Genomic DNA, 19,723 nt, shown 5'->3' with positions numbered 1-19,723 from the left:
TGCTGCATTCTTCAGGCCATAGAAATATTGGTTTTTCACATGGGGTTTCCTCATTTCAATGGCAGCAAGGTTTTACTTAATCAGATCAATGAGAAGCCAATACAGAAAGCAACTAATAGAAACCAGTCTGCTTTTTCAAGGCAGGAATCTGCTTTACAACCTTAACATAATCAAGGGCCGAGTTTTGCGTGCCCAATTTAATGTAAAAATATTCAGGAAAAATTGACCACTGCCTTTTTCAGGAAGTAATTATGGCAAGAGAAAGCCTGGACAAGCTAAGTATTTCTGCGGAGAAAATGGAGTTTTTATCGGCTTGTTCAGGAATCAGGAGCAGGGAAGCCCTATGGGGAAAATAATGCAGGACTCTGTAACTAATATACAGAACTAACTGGAAAAAATCAGTTTAAGGGAAAAATAATTTGTGGGGCACTGTGTCCAGGACTGTTTGGATAGCATTCATCCATGAAACAAAGTGTGTACCTGCAGGGACCCCCTCTCTCCCCGCAAATATGCACAGCTGTTTCCAGATTGCAGATAGCCAATAGTTAAGATTTAAAATATATGCCGTATCAAAGATAATAAAGTGAAGAAAGCTGGGGGGCGGGGCGTGCGGGGAGCCAAGACAAAAGCCCCGCTGCCCTCGAGTGGCATAGGTGATCAGACTGCATGGACTGCGCGGGCGTCCCCTCTGGTGGGTGGCGGAACCGTGACCCGACCTGCCCACACTGCCACATGCTCCGAGAGAAAGGGTTTTTGAAAAATGTCGAGAACGTGTGTCTGGGGCTCTCAAATGTGAATTTAAGTCCTTCCCTGGAAACATCAGCAGCTTGTTGCTTTTGCTGATAAAACAGTTTCTCCTGGTGATTTTCACGTAGGAGCACTTTAAAACACATTTTTACAACCCTCTCCTGATTATTCCTGGTAATTGAAACAGGGAAAAACACTTCAGCTGAAATGCAGAGATAACCTCTCAACCTCATTTTAGCCAAGGGTTCCCATGCCCTCTTCTTCCCACCCTATCCCCGCAACTCTACCTGAAAGGCTTTCTCTCAAAATTAGCGTTAAGCCAAGAAGCATTGGCATGGGGCTTGATGGCAGACGATGAAAGAGTGAGGCCTAGGATCAACCTGCTTGGTTTTCAAATCCTACCTACCTCGCCTTCCTGTTTGTGAGATCATGGGCAATTTAATCTCCAACATCCTCAGCTTCTCCATGTGACAACTGGGGATAATAATATTTACCCCATAGGGTTGTTGTGAACTGAGAGGGGTTATTGAAACAAAAGCCCTTTTCCCCAAATGTGGATGGCTGTTCTCATCATCAGCGTTCTTTATTCATGTGTTCAGCCCTGCCCTGCAATCGTATTTGCCATCTGTTGTCTACCTGCCCCAAGATTCCTAGTATTCTAGTCAGAAAAACAAGCTCACGGAGATGTTTCTAAAAAAAGGGGGGGTGTGTGTGGGAAGGGCATAGCCTCCCGAGAATCAAACAGCTATTCTAGAGTGCAAGCTGTTGGTTTTAAATATATATATGTTTGAACTAGTAAACTACACTCAAAGTTGGAGAAGCAGAAGCAATCTTAGAGACCGACAGGTATCAGGCCCTCTTTTGAACTGAGCGCATAGCAACGAGCCAAGTCAGTGTCCAGGATGGGCTTTGTTTAATGTGCTTCTTCACGAAAGTCGGCAGCTCTAGAGAACTGCCAAGGGGATGCGCTGCAGGGAGCTGCTCGTGAGTCCCTCGCCTCTTTTATGGGGTTGATGTGTAATGAAACAGTTTTGTCAGGGGGAAAGAATTCAGGACAGAGCCTACCATTCCCCCAAACACTGTAAGGCAGTGGTTCTCAACCTGTGGGTCACGACCCCTTTGGACATCAAACGACCCTTTCACGGGGGTCACCAGATTCATAACAGTAGCAAAATAACAGTTATGAAGTAGCAACAGAAATAATTTTATGGTTGAGGGGCTCACCACAACATGAGGAACTGTATGAAAGGGTGGTGGCACTGGGAAGATTGAAAACGGCTGCTGTAGGTGAGTAGAATGTTCTGTTGGAGTTTGCCTCCAGGCCCCAGCTTTGCTGCAAAATAATCCACTTGGAGGCTTGATTTGGTTCAAGTAATTATATACACCCCCACAGCCCCAATATTGGCTTGCAGAATTATATTATTCTTCTAATTTAGATAGAAGAATGGTAACAGCCATTCCTTACGGGAACTTAGATTAGATCCCAGCACTGCTAAGTGCCTGACTTTACAAAGTAGAGACAAGGACAGCCTACCTGTGTCCAAGCCGGCCCTTCAGCAACAGGTGTGTGGTGACTATGCTGCACCTGGTGGGCATTTTCTCCACGTGTGGCTAATGATCTTCCACAGCGAGCCTAATTCTTTCCCCCGCCAAAAGTGTATCGATACTTCATCCATTTCCTCAAATATTTGCTCAGTGCTTTAGTATGTCCCAGTTATTATATGTGATGGGTCAGAGACCAAAAATGAGACATACTCCCTTTCCCAGGGTAGCCTGAAGCCTACTGGGGAGATAGAGAAACCCACAGGTAACTGTACTATATGGTAAGACTGCGGATTAATAAACAAAAAGTACCCAAACATGGCATCCAAAATTAGGAGTTTTGTCCTGAATAAAGAGCATTGCTTGATCCCCTATCAGCCTTCCTCTATGATCCCTGGGCCCCAAGCCCCTGCGAAGGGACAGGCACTCACTTTATGGAGCTGACGGTATGAAGAGGTGTGCTGGGCTCTGAGGACACTCCGTGGGCACACACCTCTGCTGGATGAGGGCCTGCGGGTGTGAATGTCATCCCCCCACATCCATCCCCGGCATCGCATTGGTGCATTGGGAATGAAGTATCACAGGAGGGCAGCCATTCCCGGTTTCCAGGGTAAGCAGACCTGTACCTGGAAACCCCTTCCCTTGTAGAAACAGCTCCTCTGCTGGTTCATTTCTGTGCATCCACTGTTGCCCCTACTTCTCCTAAATCCATTCCACTTCTGTTGTCATCTTATCTCAGCTGCCAATGCTGCTCGCTTCAACATCACCTCTGCCTCCATGCCACCAAATCCAGTGGTCACTTGTCTGTCTCTCAGCATCCTGTTTGCACGGGGTTAACCATGCAACCCCTCCTTCATGAAAACGCTTGTCGCTTGCCTTCTCAATCATATCTGCCACCACCCCGTACTTTTCTACTACAGCGTTCTGTAATAAGAGGCATCACTTTCATGTGGCCTTTCTCCCCATGATTTCAGAACTCCTGCTCAAATGACTGGGTGGGAAGATGCAAATCAGATGCTAGAGGCCCACCCAGCAGAAGCTACGTGCTAGCAATGCAAATAAGGTGTAGGCGCCTAGTGGGAGTAGAACCATCCAAGTAAGGTAGATGAACAAATGAAGTATAAGGGATTGGTTAGTTTTTAAAATGTGCCATCTTAGAGGCAGGAAGAGAGTGGAGCAGCACACACCCTATAGACTCAAGTCTGCACTGAGAACCTTCTAGACTCAGGAGACTGAGAGAGAGGGACAGAGAGCTGTAACATCAGAGTTTATGCAAGGTGGTAAGAAGTCACAGCAGAGTCATGGCGGCAGCAGAACCAGAAAGCCAGCTCATGGTAGAGCTCTGGGCTGCAGTGTGGAGACGGTGGGTGTGCCATCACGTCAGACTCAGAGCTGAGCACCTTCATGCAGGAGGCTTCCTGGTACTGCCGGACACGTGGTGGTGGCGCTAGGCTTCCCAACCCACAGATCAAGAGACCTAAGCGCCTTAAGGCCAGGGCTGATAAAGGAGTAGGGTGCCTCATGGAACTTATTGGTAGTGCGAAAATGCTTTGTAACCCTTGCCTGAGCAGAGCAGGGGAAAGGCAAGAAGCCTTGGGCCAGAGAAGTACTTGCCTGTAAGTATGACTGAAAAAATGCTATCCTGGTCAGCAAACTGGATCTTGGGTTCTTCCTGTTCCTGAACTGTGATTTGTTACTTCCTCGATAAGCCTCAAAGCGGCTGGTATTGGAATGATAAAAGGTTCTTTCTGGTTTCTTCATGGCCGACAAAGCGGCACAGGAATAGCCCCACATTTGACAATGCGGATGTACTGGAACAGTAACAAATGGGGAAGATTCAGGGTCAGTGTGTGTGCCAAGCATATTCAGACTCAACAGTGCCCAGTTCTTTGTGTCGCCACTCTCCACCAAGCAAAGCAAGCTCACTGCCATGGGCTCACCGACTCCTTCCTTGGAGCCCCATAGTTCAGGGGACAGGGTGGATTCCAGGATGCACTCAATGGTAGTAGAAAGTTCCATCTTTCTCCCGTGGAGCAGCTGCTAGTTTTGAACTGCTGACCTTGCAGATTGAAGCCCAACTCATAACTGCTACGCCATCAGGGCTCTCCGTGGTCTTGGTAATAATTCATTCTCTTATATCAGGTCCCTGAAGAGACTCATTACACCTCTGCCAAGGCTCTCATTCCAGGGTGATTTTCCAGGATTCTTCTAGTGCACTTACATTTTATAAATTCAGATCTCTGTCATTTTCACTGCCTTGGCCTTGACTGAACTAGATCAAACTAGTTTGAGCTAGCTTCATAGGCCTGACTCTGGGGGCTGATGCTCCTGATGCTCCTGTCCAGTGAAAACAGACATAATTATGCCCTCTTGGTGTCTCTGTTCCTCATCTACAAAGTGGAAATATCAATGGAACTTCTCTCGTATGTTATTGAGAGGATTAAGTGAGGATATGCCAAGTTCGTGTGTTAGGTCAACAGTAATGATTGGCTCTGATCCGTTGATGCTGGTTAAGCTTGATCCCATCCCCTCTCTCCCCACTCACTGCAGTGTAGGACTGCCCCTGGGTCTCTTCGTCTGGATGAGAATACCGGGGCCTTGCACAGAGCTTGACGACCAGACGGATTTGAGTCTGTGCCAGAGCAACAGTTTTCATTGCATTCTGCGTGTCTCTAAGGCTCCAAAGACTCTTCTTTGAAATGTGAGAGGAACAAAGAACGAAAAACTGGGAAAGAGGGCAAGGCGACTGAATCCTTGCATCTAACTTCAACCAGAGAAGCCCAATTTTTATTTGATTTGTTTCCTTGACTTCTACACAGTTTGTGTTTGGAAGGGAAAAAACAGATTTATACAGCTAAAGACATTTAAAAGCCGTTAGGCCCTACTGCTTCATAATAATTTGATAGATTCTTAAAACAAATAACAATAGCAACAACAAACTAGTTCCTGCTGAGTTAATTCTAACTCATAAGAACCTCACATATTTCAGAGTAGAACTTGGGTGTGTAACAGCATCACTCTGCCATTGAGTTGATTCTGACTCATAGGGGCCCCACAGGACAGTAGAACTTCGCCTGTGGCTCTCTGAGACTGTAAATCTGTCTGGGAATAGAAAGCCTCATCTTTCTTCCAAGGAGTAGCAGGTAGTTTTGAACTGCTGACCATGTGGTTAGCAGCTTCATTCATAATCCAATGGGCCACCAGGGCTCCAGCAAAGGTTTCTAGGCAGTGGTCAATAAATAGATTTTTTTAAAAATACAAACTGCTTTGAGAGCTGCCCAAGACAGTCACAGAGTTAAGGCACCTGAAGTGTGTGGTTGAACGTGGCACCCTTTACAGCCCAGCCCCGCACTACTCTGCTTTGTGTAGTGTCTCCCTTTTGAAAACCAACAGTCCCATCTATTTTCAGGTTTTTTTTTTCAACCTATAGATTTACAGATCACTGTTAGGCAGAATAAAATTTTGCCATTAATTTGTTTAGGAAACGGTTCAAATCCATAAATTCATCCTGGTGAAAACTGCAGTTTAAGAATTCTTATTTTGACCTCCTACAAAGGCGTGTCTGTGGTTCCCTGTCCTTAGACACATAAGAATTGGAGGCAAGGAAATATGGGTTTGGAGAAGTTTGGGTCCAGCTTGCTCCTCGCAGGCTCCAGAGTTCCCATCCCACACTGAAAAAAAAAACCAAAAAAGAATTCTAATTTCTTCATCTGCCTTCCCCTGGCGATTGGCTCTTCCACGGGCTTCATGATAGAAAATGAAATCTGAAATCAAGAGAGTCAGGAGGCACAAAAGAAAACACGGGTCTGTGTTGTTTTTGTAGAACACAGAATTTTCTCCCACCACGATGGATTTTTGGCTTAACTGTTCAAGTGTAACTTAGAAACGCCTGATGTGCCCCTAAATACATTGCCCTGACTGCTAACTTCGTGACTACCTTACATACTCGTGTATACTCGTGCAAGTGTTTCAACACATTTTTAATGCAGTTTTTGTGGTAAAATTAGGTGCCTCCGCTGATACTTGGGTCAGCTTACACTCAGGTATATACGGTACACTAATTGTCTTATTAAGGCCCGGGTTTTTCCAAATAGGAGCTCGTTTGCAGACCATTGAGAGCACACAGGTGACTGCCCAAATGGCTGTGTCCAGCCTGGTGGCCCCCATTTGCCTGTTGGTGCGCAGCTGCCCCGGGTGCCCATGGTGGGTCTGAGCGGTGCATCAGTCCCGTGACCAGCGAGTAGCGGTTTCATTATGGTTCTAGAGCTTCCACCTGGCTGGACACAGCCGATATCAGCGGAGGACCACCAAGTGGAACGGGAATGAAAATGTCACTGATTTTTCTCTCTGACACTCTGGTTGTTGGACATTGTGTCACACTAATCTCTCATTAGAGGCTTCAGGTTGGTGAGCCCGGCTTCTCACTCAACACTGCAGGCGTTTCTGTGATCCCCCACCCTCCAGGTTCTTTGCTGCTTCTCGCTGTGCTAATTCAAGCGAATGGAGGCAATGCTAGTGTTAACAGGCAACCCACATTTCGTGAAAAAGAGACAGCATGAAGCCAAGCCTGTTGTGATATTGACAGAGCCTAGCACTTCCAATCATTGCAGATTCTGAAATGCAATGACTGCGTTTGACAAAGTTGACTGAATTTATGAGCTTCCCTCTGTCAGGTTCATTGCTCGCTCAGGATCTGTCTCCTCCTATGATGAGGGATTTTTAGATGAGTTTTTTGCCACCCAAGAGTGATATGTCTTACCTCTCTATAAAAATGTACATCCTTAAAAGCCCCAGGCTATTCGTGTGTTCTGGGTGCATTGTGGGTGTTTTGTAGTCAGCTGGCTTCCCTCTTTAGCAGGTGTCTCTTAACCTGCAATGAGATAGAGGTTGTGTTTGTTTAGTTGCAGTAAATACCTAGTCGTGTTGGCCCTCCCCTTCCACTTCATGGGTCGTCTCCGTGAAGCGTAGGCCCGTGGGAGAACCACGTTCTAGGGAAGGTCAAGTAGTGGCTGCCTGTGGATATGCCCAACTGGGAAGTGGGCAATGGAGGCCAGAGGCGGAAATAAAGGAGACCAGTCTCTTTTGACCAGGTTCTAGGGACATGCCCTTTGTTCCAGGCAATGACCAGTACTGAAGGTGGGTGCTGGATGAGAGGCTAGACAGTTCATTTCCCCAGGACTCCTGACTCAGGAGTTTGAGGTGCATGTGAGCATGGGATGCGTGGAGGTCTTTATTTACCTTTAATTAACCTTATTTGCGAATTCTTGCTTTCACAATCCCAAGTCCAGAGACCATTTTTGCTCTCTGGGCGCTACTCAATAGAAGACTTTCAATCAGTAGGTCTCAAACAGGGCTGCACATAGGAATCTCCTAGGGAGCCTTAGAAAGACTCTGAGGCAAGGGGCCTACCTCACCCAGATTCTGATTTAAGTGGGCTGCGACCTGGGCTCCGGGTGACTACTGAGTAGGTGGCTTGAGCAGCACTGTTCTAAAGCCTTGTGCTTGTATTCTTCGTTGCAGGCACAGCTGGTACTCCTCCCACATCAGGAAATAGGTATGAAGCGTTGCTTGGTTTTATGTTGGCTACAGTGGTGGGCCTAGGCAGACCGGGATTGAGTGGGAAAGGAGGAGGCAAGGCAAGGAGCAGACAGCACAGTTGTCCGCAGAGAAAGAGAAAAGCAGAGCACGTGCGCTCTCGTTCACACCTAGCATTCTTTTCGCAGCCCTTAACCGGTTGGGAAGACTTTCCCATTTTGTTTCATCATGGGGGCTGCTTGCAGCCAGATTGGGCCTCTGCAGCCACAGCTATTGCTGCCCCTTCCTCCAGAGAATGGGGCGAGCGGTGGTAAAAAAGTGAGCCAAGGTTCTGCCCTGGACTTTCCCGCTCTAACCATAGGGACACGTCAGCGGAATATGGCAGGTCACCCAAACGAACAGAGCAAAACATCTCTCCGCAAAGGAATGGAGACACACTCATAACCATGTGCTGGACTTCAGAGAACGGGCACCTGCTACTGGCTGTGCAGGTCCTAGAAATCAATGTATAGTCTGCTTTTATTTTTTTTCTTAGTGTCCTATTTAAAATTGCACTTAGATGACTCATCCCATTTACATGCAAGTTTGGGGTGGTACTAAAATTCCCATTACCCTTATTTTATCCTCTTTAATCTGTGCCCATCTCGGGCCATGTGGGCCCTTGCTGAAAGAGCGATCAGGGCTCATTGTCCAGAATGACTTTGCCCACACCTGGTTAGTGCCAGGCTCCACAGGCATTCCGTACACTTCCCAGAGTACCAAGAAATTCCGAGAGGAGCAGACTCCACAGGCATGTGGCCCGAGAGACAACACTCTGCAGGAGTCAGCCTCTGGGGCTGTTAGCAGTGCATGGCTTTGCCCAGGGAGTCTGTGAAGAATGACAGACCAGGGCGAGGGCAAGAGCCCAGAATGAGGAGGCAGGAGCTGAGTGTGCGATTTGCGACGCCATCACAGACACGCTGTGGGCGCCTTACTCTCCCCTCCTGCAGCTGCAGAGCGGATCTCTCTGCACCCCCTCCTCAGAGCAGTGCTGTTTGGAAGCATGACTTGACTTCACATATACCCTTGAGATTGTGGAAGGGGCAGGGGACGCACTGCAGAATGGAAAGGTGAAGGGCTGTTGAGCTGCTGCGTGTCTATAGCTCACGAACAGATTCCTTTCCTCTGCTGTGTGACACGTGCAGATCCTGTGCACTGGTACACAGGCTGGCACCTCTCCAGGGGCCACATCTTTGAGAAAACCCTCTCTAATGCTCTTCAAGAATGCTGGGCTTCCATCCACAGCAAGCGCCCTTCCCCCAGGAAGCGGGCATCAGCCTCCGGTGCTGCCAGTGCGATCATCCTTCTTCCCTGACAGCAGGGCAGCGAGGCCGATCTGCTTTGCTCACCGTCCGCCCTCTGGTCTGGGGAGAGCAACGCCCGTTGCTGCCTCAGTCTCAGTGGGCCCGGCCAAAGGGCCCCGTGTTTTCATGCGACACATGTCCGTGCGGCCACAGCCCCACCACAGAAGAGCCTGCAGGCCACGTCCAAGCCTTACAGTGTGCCTTCCCACACAACAGCATTTTGAATTGACCATAGAGGAATTTAAAATCTACTTATCTGCAAGCTGTGATTAAAACAACAAGTCCCCAAATTAAAATGAACGTCAGTAAGCATGTCACTGGGCAGGTGATCAGCTGGGCCCCAGATTACAGCACATCATGAGTCCGCCCTGTCCTCACAGTGTGAGGCTCTATCAAGAACACTAGTGTGGGGATCCTGGATTCAAGTCCTGGCTACCGTTTATTAGCTGCACGACCATGTGCAACATGCTGATCCTCCCTGACACTGGTTCTTCGAGGGTGCGCAGGCATTTTTAGGGTTTCGGTGCCCGGAGAGGAATAGCTGTACATTGTGCCTCCTTATCGGAATAGGGCCTGTGGTACTGTCTGTTCACTAGGATGGCAAATCAGTGCTTTGGCATATTTTATACACTTTGCCAAAATAAACCATGCTCAAGGAAGCAAAGGGCTTGATTGTGTCTTCTGTCTCATGAAAGCCCAATCCTCATAAGTACCATGTTCCTTAGTGTGTGGGATAGGGGACTTTCGGTTAGAAAAATGTTTCCTATCTGGAATTACGTGATCCACTGCAGTATTGTCCATGTGTTCTCCAGGTCACCAAATCCCAACTACCACCCTGCCAACAAACAATAAAGCCCCAGATTTCCATTTGCGCCAAGGCAGAGGTGAGGACAGATTGACCCCTGAAGCCTAGAAATCAGAAGGGGCTCAGTGGGTGGGAAATAGCTTCACTTCAAATCAGCACAGCTGTCCACAATTCTCTCTGTCACCTGAACGCTGACCTTAGACTGGATGGCACAGCCTTCCCACAGGCTCTCTGGGACCCTTCCTGGACCTGCCACCCCAAGGAGGGCACTGATAGTACAGGCTCGTGTATCACATCCTCTGAACTGTGAGGAAGTCTTTGGAAGCCAGCTCACATTCAGGGACCATTTGCATGTCTCTCAGTGTGCACACTTGGGGTAGAGTGTCATTGATCTCCAATAAAGAAGCCTGCCATCAATTAAACTGAAATGCAGCCTCGTCATTTCCAAGCACTGCATGACAGACACGTCCGCAGCAAAAATTGTTGACCCGCCATCAGTCTGTCACGCCCTGTGCAAAACCATTTTAAATGCCAGAGACAGCGTCCAGTGGAAATGTTAGTAGACACTCCGTTTGGGGCATTTATGGGAGCCCCCAGTTCCTTTAACACTCTGAATTCATGCCATAGTGCTCTGTGGCTTCCATAAATGCCCAAGAGTAGTCCTGGAGGCTTTGTGGGTTATGCATTGACTACTCAACGCCAGGTCAGCAGTTTAAAACTACCAGCTGCCCCCCCACCCCTCCCCCAGAAGGCTGCGGCTCTCTACTTCTGTAGACAGCGACACGCTCAGGATGCATGGGGGCCCATCCTGCCCTGCCCTGTAGGGCAGTGAGTTTGGTTTTGGGTTGTAAATGCTCAAACTTTAGAGACTACAACCACTGTAACTGGAAAGTATCTGCTGCAGGAGCTCATCGGTGGTTTTTTTGCTCGATCGGTTGTTTTCCCATTTTGTCGATACATATTCATTGAACAAGTACTATACCAAGCCATTTCATAAGTACTTATGATGTGCTTGCTAGGCTTTTCTCAGGGGCTGCAGATTAGGCAGGTGCACTCAAACGTGCTGTGTGGATGGGCTGTCATCGTGGAGAGAATACGCCGGCGCGAAGGTAGGACTGGAAGCAGGTGACTAAAGGCCTCCTTGCTGTGAAGGAACTTACACTGGAGTAGTGTTCTATGGCGCATGCTTGTGGACGTGTTTTGAACAGTGTCCCTCTTTTCTTGAAAAAAGGCAAGGATCTTAAGTGGTTTTTATCTTCTTAGAGTGCTCTTATATACTCAGGTGTCAACTCTCTGCCCCAGCCCTCAAAAGGGGCATGCCGTACTTTGTGAATCCGTTGTTTCATAAATTATCTTTTCTGAGCAGTCAGCACCATTGAAGGAGCCCTGGTGATCTAGTGGGCTGCGCATTGGTCTGCTAACCTCAAGGTGCCTAGTTTGAAACCACCAATTTCTCTACAAGAGAAAGATGAAGCTTTCTACTCCCGTGAAGAATTAGCCTCGGAAACCCATAGGCAGTCAGTGCTGCCCTGTCCTGTAGGGTCACAGTGAGTTGGCATAGACCCGATGGCAGCAAGTCGACGAGGGATCGTTGAAAAGCGAGTCCCAGCTTAGGTGTGCACTGAATTCGGGAGCTTGCCGGGAAGGCATTGCGTGGCGATAAGGACATGTCATGGCCCCGAGAACTTGGTTCTCCCAGTTTTTGGCCCTCTGAGCTCTCCCTTCACCCTTCCATAGGAGCGAGCGGCAGCAATATAATGAAACAGTTGTGTGATTTACCTTAATTAGCATACCAATTTGCCTTACATCTTCAAAAAGTGCTAATAGATGTTAACTCAAAATAGATTAAAATGCCAGACAAATTGCTACTACCTTTAAAAGAGCCATAATAATTTTGAAAATGTAAATTATGGTTATGCAGTCTTTGGAGAGAACTATACAATCCAATCCTTATATTTTTTTAAAAAGGTGGTGTGTGCTTTTCTCTCTTTAATCACAGTAATTTCTTCAAATGACACCACTGCATATTTCTTTAGGAAGATACACTGCATTTTTCAAATCTCGCGTGTAATGTAGGAGTTGCCATTGGTAGATTTCAATGAGAGGAAAAGAAATTGAATACTGAAAACCAGGAATCATGGGGAAATTAGAAAAGAAGCCTTCAATTTTATATTCCCTTTTATATGACATACATTTTCCGAGTTGGAACAGAGAATGGGTCTTTGCATGGTAGCCAGTGGAACTGAGCATGACAAACTGCAGAGACGTCCATGTAGGCAGGACGACTTTAGCTGATTGGGACTCTGCTGTTGTCTTACACCGAAATCCTTCTCTCAGGCACCAAAGTGCTTTTGGAGTCTATACCAAGAGGTGAGCATGATTTGTACTTCTGAGGGCTAAATGAGCATGACTTTCATGTAAAATTTGTCACACTATGTTACCAAGAGACAATGTAAGTTAAAGATCTAACCTTCCCTAGTGGAAGCTCATGTATTTCCCCTGAATAGTTTCCACACAACTAAGTTCTAACGTGGGCTATTTGCATTTCCCCCACTGCTTTGTCTCTAGAATTTTCAGAGCACAGTTAGTAAATGGACTGCTTAGAATATACATGACATCCGCAGAGCATTACTGGTGCCATTTTTCGTACAGGCACCGAAAGCCAAATTATTGTCTATCTGTGCCTGTCACTGATGAGAGCCAGAGGAATAACACGCCATCCTTTAGAGTCTCAAGTACAGGTGCACCTGACTTTCTGCAACAGAGAGAAGCAAATTAAATTTTGGTAGATCAAGAAGATGTATAAAATAGATGAGGGGAGCTGACAAAATAGATTCATTCGCCTTATCAGGAAACAATTACTCTCTAATTTATATACTTCATCGAGCCTTATATTCATGTATCAGGTTTGCTTAAAGTGAATCGTTTCGCCCTTCTTAGAAAACAGTTACCCTGTGGAGATATTTTCCCTTTTAAAGAAGCTGGCCCTCCAAAATAAATTGCCTGTCAACACTCGGCACAATGTTTTGTATAGTCCCTTGTGGAGATTTGAAAAGATGTACCATAGAAGACAGTCCCTGTTGTTATTGGAGGCGTAAATGTTTTCTCTTATCCATTCTGTTATCTTTTCTGTTAGTTGTTCCTTGAATGTTAAGTGGTCAGAACTGTGTTTGCTTTCTGTTGCATCCTCTTTAGCCAGATGACGTCAGTCCCACCCCCCACCCCCTCTTTAGAGAGACCTGCACGCACACAGGTAGTTTCTGGTGGGAGGAAGGAGCCTTAACAGGCACCTGGGGAGCATCAGGGGAACAAACGGGAAACTATCAAGACAGCAGTTATTTCAAACCTAGACTGTGTCACGAAAGGCACTTCTGGAACCTTCTTCAGAGTGTTTGGAGATAGAATAGAGCCTTCTTGTACATGACGTCCTTTTTAAAGATTACCACTGACGTGATGATTATTTTATTTTGAACATTAAAATTAATGCTACCAAGATTTATTTCTGAAAGACCTCAGAAAAGGACCAATATTGAGTAACATTTTAAGAATTTATCTCTCAGAACATATGAAGTAGCTTGTGCATTCAGTTGCAATCTCTTGAATGCCTGCTAGAGTCAAAAGAGCTCCTTTGAGAAGCTTTGTGTTATTGTTTTAGATCAGACTCAAGCCTGTGACATGAGCACTTGTGTCTCCTTCTAGTTGAGGAAAGCAAATCTTAACGGAAATGCAGGATTCAAATCTCAGGCCTGGCTGACTCTGAAGTGCACAATGTTCACCACAGTCACCATGCTGCTTCTTCACTCCACCGACAGCCCCACAGCCTGCACAATGCCAGGCAAGCTCTGATCTCCAGAAACCTTCCCCAGGGGAGAGACAGGCCACCGAGAAGCTGAGTGCATGCAGCTGAGAGCGCCTAACCCAGGGCTGCAGATCACTGCTTCCCTGCGTACTGACCAAAATGTGGATCAACGCCCTGCTAGAAACAGAGTCTCCCTCTGAGCAAACAGCGGCCTTGTTGCCTGGCATAGAACACCCAGGACAGATACCGTCAGAAGCAGCAGTGCCCACGGTGGACGTCAGATGAGAGCGCCTGGAGGCCGCGGCCTCAGTTGTGGCCAGAGCTCAGAGCACTCGCCTCTCTGCACCAGGCTGCCCGAAAGGCTCACGACGCTTCCTCCGTGCCCCCATCCTGGAGCGTGGGCCTGTGATGTTCACCATTCCAGTTACCATTTTGGGTCCAGATATCTTTCTAATATTCCCACATTTTACAAATTCAGCTCTCCCCTGATTTTACGGCAGCAGCATGACGGACCCCTTTCAAGCCGGTGAGAGTCCCTGGCATAAAGCGAAGCCAGACCTAGCCGGTTGCCTGCCATGGGTTGCGCAGAGAGCCTTGGAGAGGGGCTGGTCTAAGGACGGTCACTGAAGGGAGGCATCCTTAATCTAAATCTGTGTTTCTGAGGACCAACCGTCATTACGATGTGGTAGATTACTGTCTGACTTTGCCTTGGCCCTTGGTTTCTGTTTTCATTTGTAGTTATTGTTTCATTTTTCATTCACTAATCTCTCTGCCGGCCTAATGAATACAAAAGTGATGATAGCTTTTGTACATCTTAAATTGAAGCAGGAGAAGTGGCCATCAAGCAAAGCAATTACAGTTGGACTTGGAGCCACCATAATAAGTACTATGAAGGGAAGAAGGCCCCAGAGTGGTGTCATGGGTCATGCAGTGGCCTGCTCATCGCGGGCCCCCAGTTTGGAGCCACCCCCGCTCTGTGAGAGGCAGATGAGGCTTTCCACTCCTGTGAGCGGTGACATCTGAGTTCTCCTCCATCCTGAGGATTTACTGGACGTAGGAAGGATCCCTACCAGATCTGATAGTTCCTACATCATGCAGATCAGAACAAGAATCAGCTGCATGACCCAGTGGAATTTGGACTGAATTTATCTAACCACAAGCCAGTTTGACACACAGGAGTGCTCTGACAAAACTGAACTACCCTCAACGAAATGCTGAAATCTCAAATCTCAGTCAGAGTGAAAGCTTCGCACACAGCAGGTCCCCTGACACACCGTGTGATTCAGGAAAGTGCCGGCCGCTGAGCCCTCATGGCCTTCACCCTGCCGCAACGCAGGGACTCAAAGGAAACATGTGGAGTTTGATGTTACCGTGGGATTTTCCTGGTGGTCCTGATCTTTTCAATAATGGACACCAAGAAGAGCACAAAAATGTGTTTCACAAGTGCCTTTTTTGCACGAGGTATACATGAAATATCGATATATTTGAAAATGCCCGAGTGCTCAGTAAAGATTTTAAATAAAGGTACCTAAAAGTTGTGGTTCTTAGGTTAATCATTTATTTATCTACAGGATGAAGAAAGCTGTCTACTTCTGTGATATGAACTGCAATCAGCTTAAAAATAATTGACAAATTAATCCCTTCACAGCACAGCAATTGTAAAGGTGTTCGTTTTAATTAGGCCTGTCTGATTGCCTTGTCTAATCAAGAATCAAGGTGGTATCTTTGATGGTTAAGGTGTTCTGGGGCCATCGCTGACCTGCCAGCCATGTGTGTTTTAATTATTGACTCCTCACATTGCAGCCCTTTCCACAAAGGGACTTGAAGTTTGCAATACCTTAACACTTAAAGGAAGAAAAAGAAATGCTTCCCCCAGCATTTCTTTCTGGGACTTGGATAGCTTGTGTTCTACAGTTTGCGTCCTCAGAAGATGCTGTGAGCCGGTGATGAAGGTGTGCGTTAGGGGGCCCCCTTCTTTCTGCTGTGCCTTCAGCACACTAGATTTTTCAGTGAACAGTGGTAAGCGCTCGATGGGACACAAGTGGTCAGTTCATCGGAAGCATGTTATTTCTTGACTTGGTACGCCATGAAGGAAATCCCGATGGTGAGTCTTGTACTCAGAAGTCAGGAGGAAGGTAAGGCAAACAGGGATAAGTCTCACCAAACACTTGCTCGTGCTCCTAAGAAGTCCTGAGACAAGGCCCTGGTGCCATTCCCAGCAGCCTGCAGCATGCCCGTGAGCATGAGCAGCTGAGGGCCCCGTGGTCCCTGTGCATAACGGCTGCTCTTGTTCGGTTGCAGGTCAATGAAGTGACGGTGGAGCAGCTGGTGCAGCAGTACCCCCACATCACCTTCAGCACCGTCCTGCAGGACTGCAAGAGGACCTTGGAGAGGGCCTACCAGATGGGCTGGACCCCCAACATGTCTGCTGCCTCCTCCTAATGCCCCTGCCCTCCTGTGGGCCTCCCGGATGCAGAGGAGATTAGGGGTGGAGGATCTCTTGGAAAGGTTTTAACTGTCACCTGTGTGTGTACGTGAGCATATATATATATATATATATTTGTGTCTCATTCGCCTGCTGCATAGCATAAGCTCACGTGTGACTTGTTCCCAGTTGAGCTGGTTTATTCCCGGGCATACTCCCCGTCCCCACCCACCAAAACCCAGCAACAGCTAAAGTGTTTGAAAGCCACAAAACTTCTTGATTTTAAGTTTGAAGGCTTATTCTCTACACAAAACAAAAAATTAAATGTAGAGTTCCAAAAATGGATGTGTTCATTTCAAGCTTCTGGTTACTATGGACTTAGGGAGACCCACCAAAAGAATGCAGGCTTCTTTTTGGGGTGACTGACTTATGACTTCTGCTGGTTTATAACCAGGCCCTGATGTTGCGCTGTTTGGGAGCCTTCAAACCCCAGTACATTTGAGAAATGTCAAGCCCACCACACATGCAGGCACACACACGCTCACGTCTCTGTTCACAATCTAAACTCCCTTGGCCAATTCTCAAAAGTTAATTATCCATTAGTCCACAAATGAATTAGATCAGTAGTAAACTTGTTAGTTAAGTATTCTGTTAATGTTGTGTTAGCTCTTATTTTGTGGATTATAAATTTTAAAAACTGGTCGGGATATATTTTGATGATAATCATAGCATTAGCCATATTGAAACCATCATTGTAATTAATGCTGTGCAGTTAGTTAAAAAGAAAAGGAAAAAAAACCCTGTAGATCATTTAATTATTTTGGTAATTTTGGTAATTATGAAAGTTAATTTTGGGATTTGGATAGAGTCAAATTAATAGAGGACTAATGAGTGAGATATAAGTAGACAATCTTTCTCTTGATTTTGTTTGTTTGTTTCGCTTTGCCCTGGGTTTTAGAACAGGTTATTCAGATATGTGCATGTTACCAGTTTTGATTAGTTGTTACGCTACTGCAAAGATCTGCTGGCTAATGTATGGGTTGAAAAAACAAAACTAGAAAATCTGTTCATTCAAATTCTGTTTTCACTTGTCAGAAATAAACTTTTTTTTTTTCAAATTAAAGATTGCCAGCTTTTGGTTAAGATCTTACCTATCAGTAAATGAATATATATTTTGATTTCATACATCCTTACAATTAATTCCTAGCTTTGGGTTAAGACAGTTCCTATTGGCAAATGATATATGTTTTGATTTTATACATCCTTACAATTAATTCATAGTAGGGACTCAAGCTAAAATAACTTATCCTGTGTCTACATTTATAATAAGACAGCAGGAAGCCCTTTTAAACTAAAAAGTGATTATCTTTCACAGTAGAGGTAGAAACAAAACTTCGTATTTGCTATTTATTCTTCTCTGATGTGGGCATAACTGTTATTTAGTCTTTAACAGATAAACTGAAGTCTGAGGTTTATTTTCTCTAATCCCAATAGCGCTAAAATGTTCCTAGCTATAAGAAACAAAAGATATAGATTTACATTTGAATGCTATTCACTTATTTATAACGACTCCCTCTTTCCTTTGATTATGTCAGCATGTTTCTGATGTAGCATTTTATTTTTGTTTTTGATTCAAATCAGTTAAGTATAATACGTAAGTATCAAGGGTACTTTTCTCAGAACTAAATGTCATCTTAACTTAATTTGAAGGAATACAATTTGTGTAAGAAAAAAGCTGTTTCGATTAACAAACTGTATTCTGATACAGATGTTGAACTGGATCATTTTCATAGTCACCTTCCCACCACTGGGAAAAAATCATCTTCTTTCACAATATTTTAACTGATTTCTAATCCAAAACTAATTTATAAGATAGTATGTATAGTAATAGTAGCTTGAGTGAATAAGAAAAAGTTTAATTTTTATATATGTCACACTATATTTTAAATAGTTAATAAAGGACAAAAGATATGAGCGCCATCTCTAATACAGATGATATCATTTCAGTTCAAAATTGTAATAACCGTTGGAGTGCTACAGCTTGGTTGTCAAATGGCTTTGGAAATGATTAACTGATTTTTTTTAATGTCGCATTGTTTGCCTGAAGTACGCACTATTAACATGCTTTAGCTTTGGGGACTGTGGGGAGGGGTCTTGCACTTATTCTTTAAAATGTTGACTAATCCAGAAAGCCTAACGCAGCCTAGCCTGGAAACCTGCTTTGATATATTTGTAGAATCTGTAGAAATATACTATCCAGCCCGAAAGGATTATTTTTTTTTAAAAGAAGCCAACGAGCATCACCTTGATTGATTCTAGGATGGTTTGAAAAGAGGCTTAAAATAGGTCTCCGGGCAGTGCAGCTTCTCTTTTTGCTTAGGATGTCATAAATACACGTGAACTCAGTTAATGCAGGGCTTTCCTTTCTCTCCAAAATGTCAACAGTATTTTCAGAATGAAGACTATGAAATATATTGCTATCGTGGAAAATTCTGGTCCTTTGTCTTTAATGTCTTTTTGAGTGGATAAAGACAATTCACCCAGTTTGTAGTTTCTATATTTCCGTGAATCTTTGGACCTTGCACTGGGTTGCAATAAAAGAGAAACGAAACACTGTGTCTTTGGGCTTCTTTCCGAGACAGTAAATGGCCTCCCTGGTGCTGGCTGAGTGTGGTGTGTGCAGCGGTGGTGCCCTGGTGCGCTTCACTGTGGACCTGATTCCGTGTGATGAGCACCAATGGGAAACCAGGCTGGCCTCGGGAGGCTCTCACTTGGCTCGTGGTTAGACAGAGAAAGTGAAACCTCAAGACGTTTGCTGGGAGGTATGTGAAGGGAAAGCCCCATTCTTTAAACATTTGTTCGTTCACTCATTTATTGAATAATCCAGATAATAAAAAACATTTTATTGGATGTCAGCGACTTTTCACCCTCACATCGCTCATAGCCCAGCAGAGACACATTCTTGAAAACTAGAAATGACAGGGAAGTGTGGTAAGCACAACAACAGGCATGGTGATGGTGCACACGGAGCTCAGAGCAGCAGCCTTGGGAAGGGGGAGCTCCACGGGGGTTTAACGGGTTTAAAGGAGTAAGAGTGATTTCCCAAACATTGTGACGAAGAAGGGAGGACAACTCGGGAATTTCAAATATGTATTTACTGATATATGCTTGTTTATATATATATATTTGCATATATAAATGCAAATGAGGAAATGAGACAGGCCCTTGAGGTAACTAAGTGCAATAGGAGGAGCCTCAGGCTGGACTTTCTAGAGAAGCAAAACCAGTGGTGCTTACATCTGTTAGAAAGAGAGAGAGAGAGAGATTTCCATCCCAAAAATGGCTCCCAGTGTTGTACAATCAGATGCGTTTCAGCCCAGGGGAGCTCCAAGTCCCTAAATCGGATGTTAAGCTGGTAGCTTCTCCTAACTCCATGTAAGGGAGGTTGACAAATCCAAGATCAGGAAGACCACAAGTTGGTTGTGGTCTTACCTGAAGTCCACAGAACCAATGGTCAATAAGCTTTG

General features: G+C 45.6%; 1 protein-coding gene and 1 non-coding gene across 2 annotated transcripts in view; both read left to right on the top strand.

The window, feature by feature from the left end:
• FBXL17 (F-box and leucine rich repeat protein 17) overlaps positions 1 to 18,812 on the top strand; it is a 573,986-nt gene extending 555,174 nt beyond the window's left edge. The window contains exon 9 of the mRNA XM_075541364.1: positions 16,073 to 18,812. Within this exon, the coding sequence (XP_075397479.1) occupies positions 16,073 to 16,213 (141 nt within the window). The 3' untranslated portion in view covers positions 16,214 to 18,812. The remainder of the gene's footprint in view (positions 1 to 16,072) is intronic.
• LOC142441598 (small nucleolar RNA SNORA38) lies at positions 5,833 to 5,963 on the top strand. The gene has a single exon (XR_012782964.1). It is a non-coding gene; the product is annotated as a small nucleolar RNA SNORA38 (small nucleolar RNA).
• Positions 18,813 to 19,723: the final 911 nt, after the last annotated feature.

Source organism: Tenrec ecaudatus, chromosome 2 (genome assembly GCF_050624435.1).
Source record: "Tenrec ecaudatus isolate mTenEca1 chromosome 2, mTenEca1.hap1, whole genome shotgun sequence".
NCBI lineage: Eukaryota > Metazoa > Chordata > Mammalia > Afrosoricida > Tenrecidae > Tenrec > Tenrec ecaudatus.
This window is presented reverse-complemented; position numbering and strand designations above follow the sequence as displayed.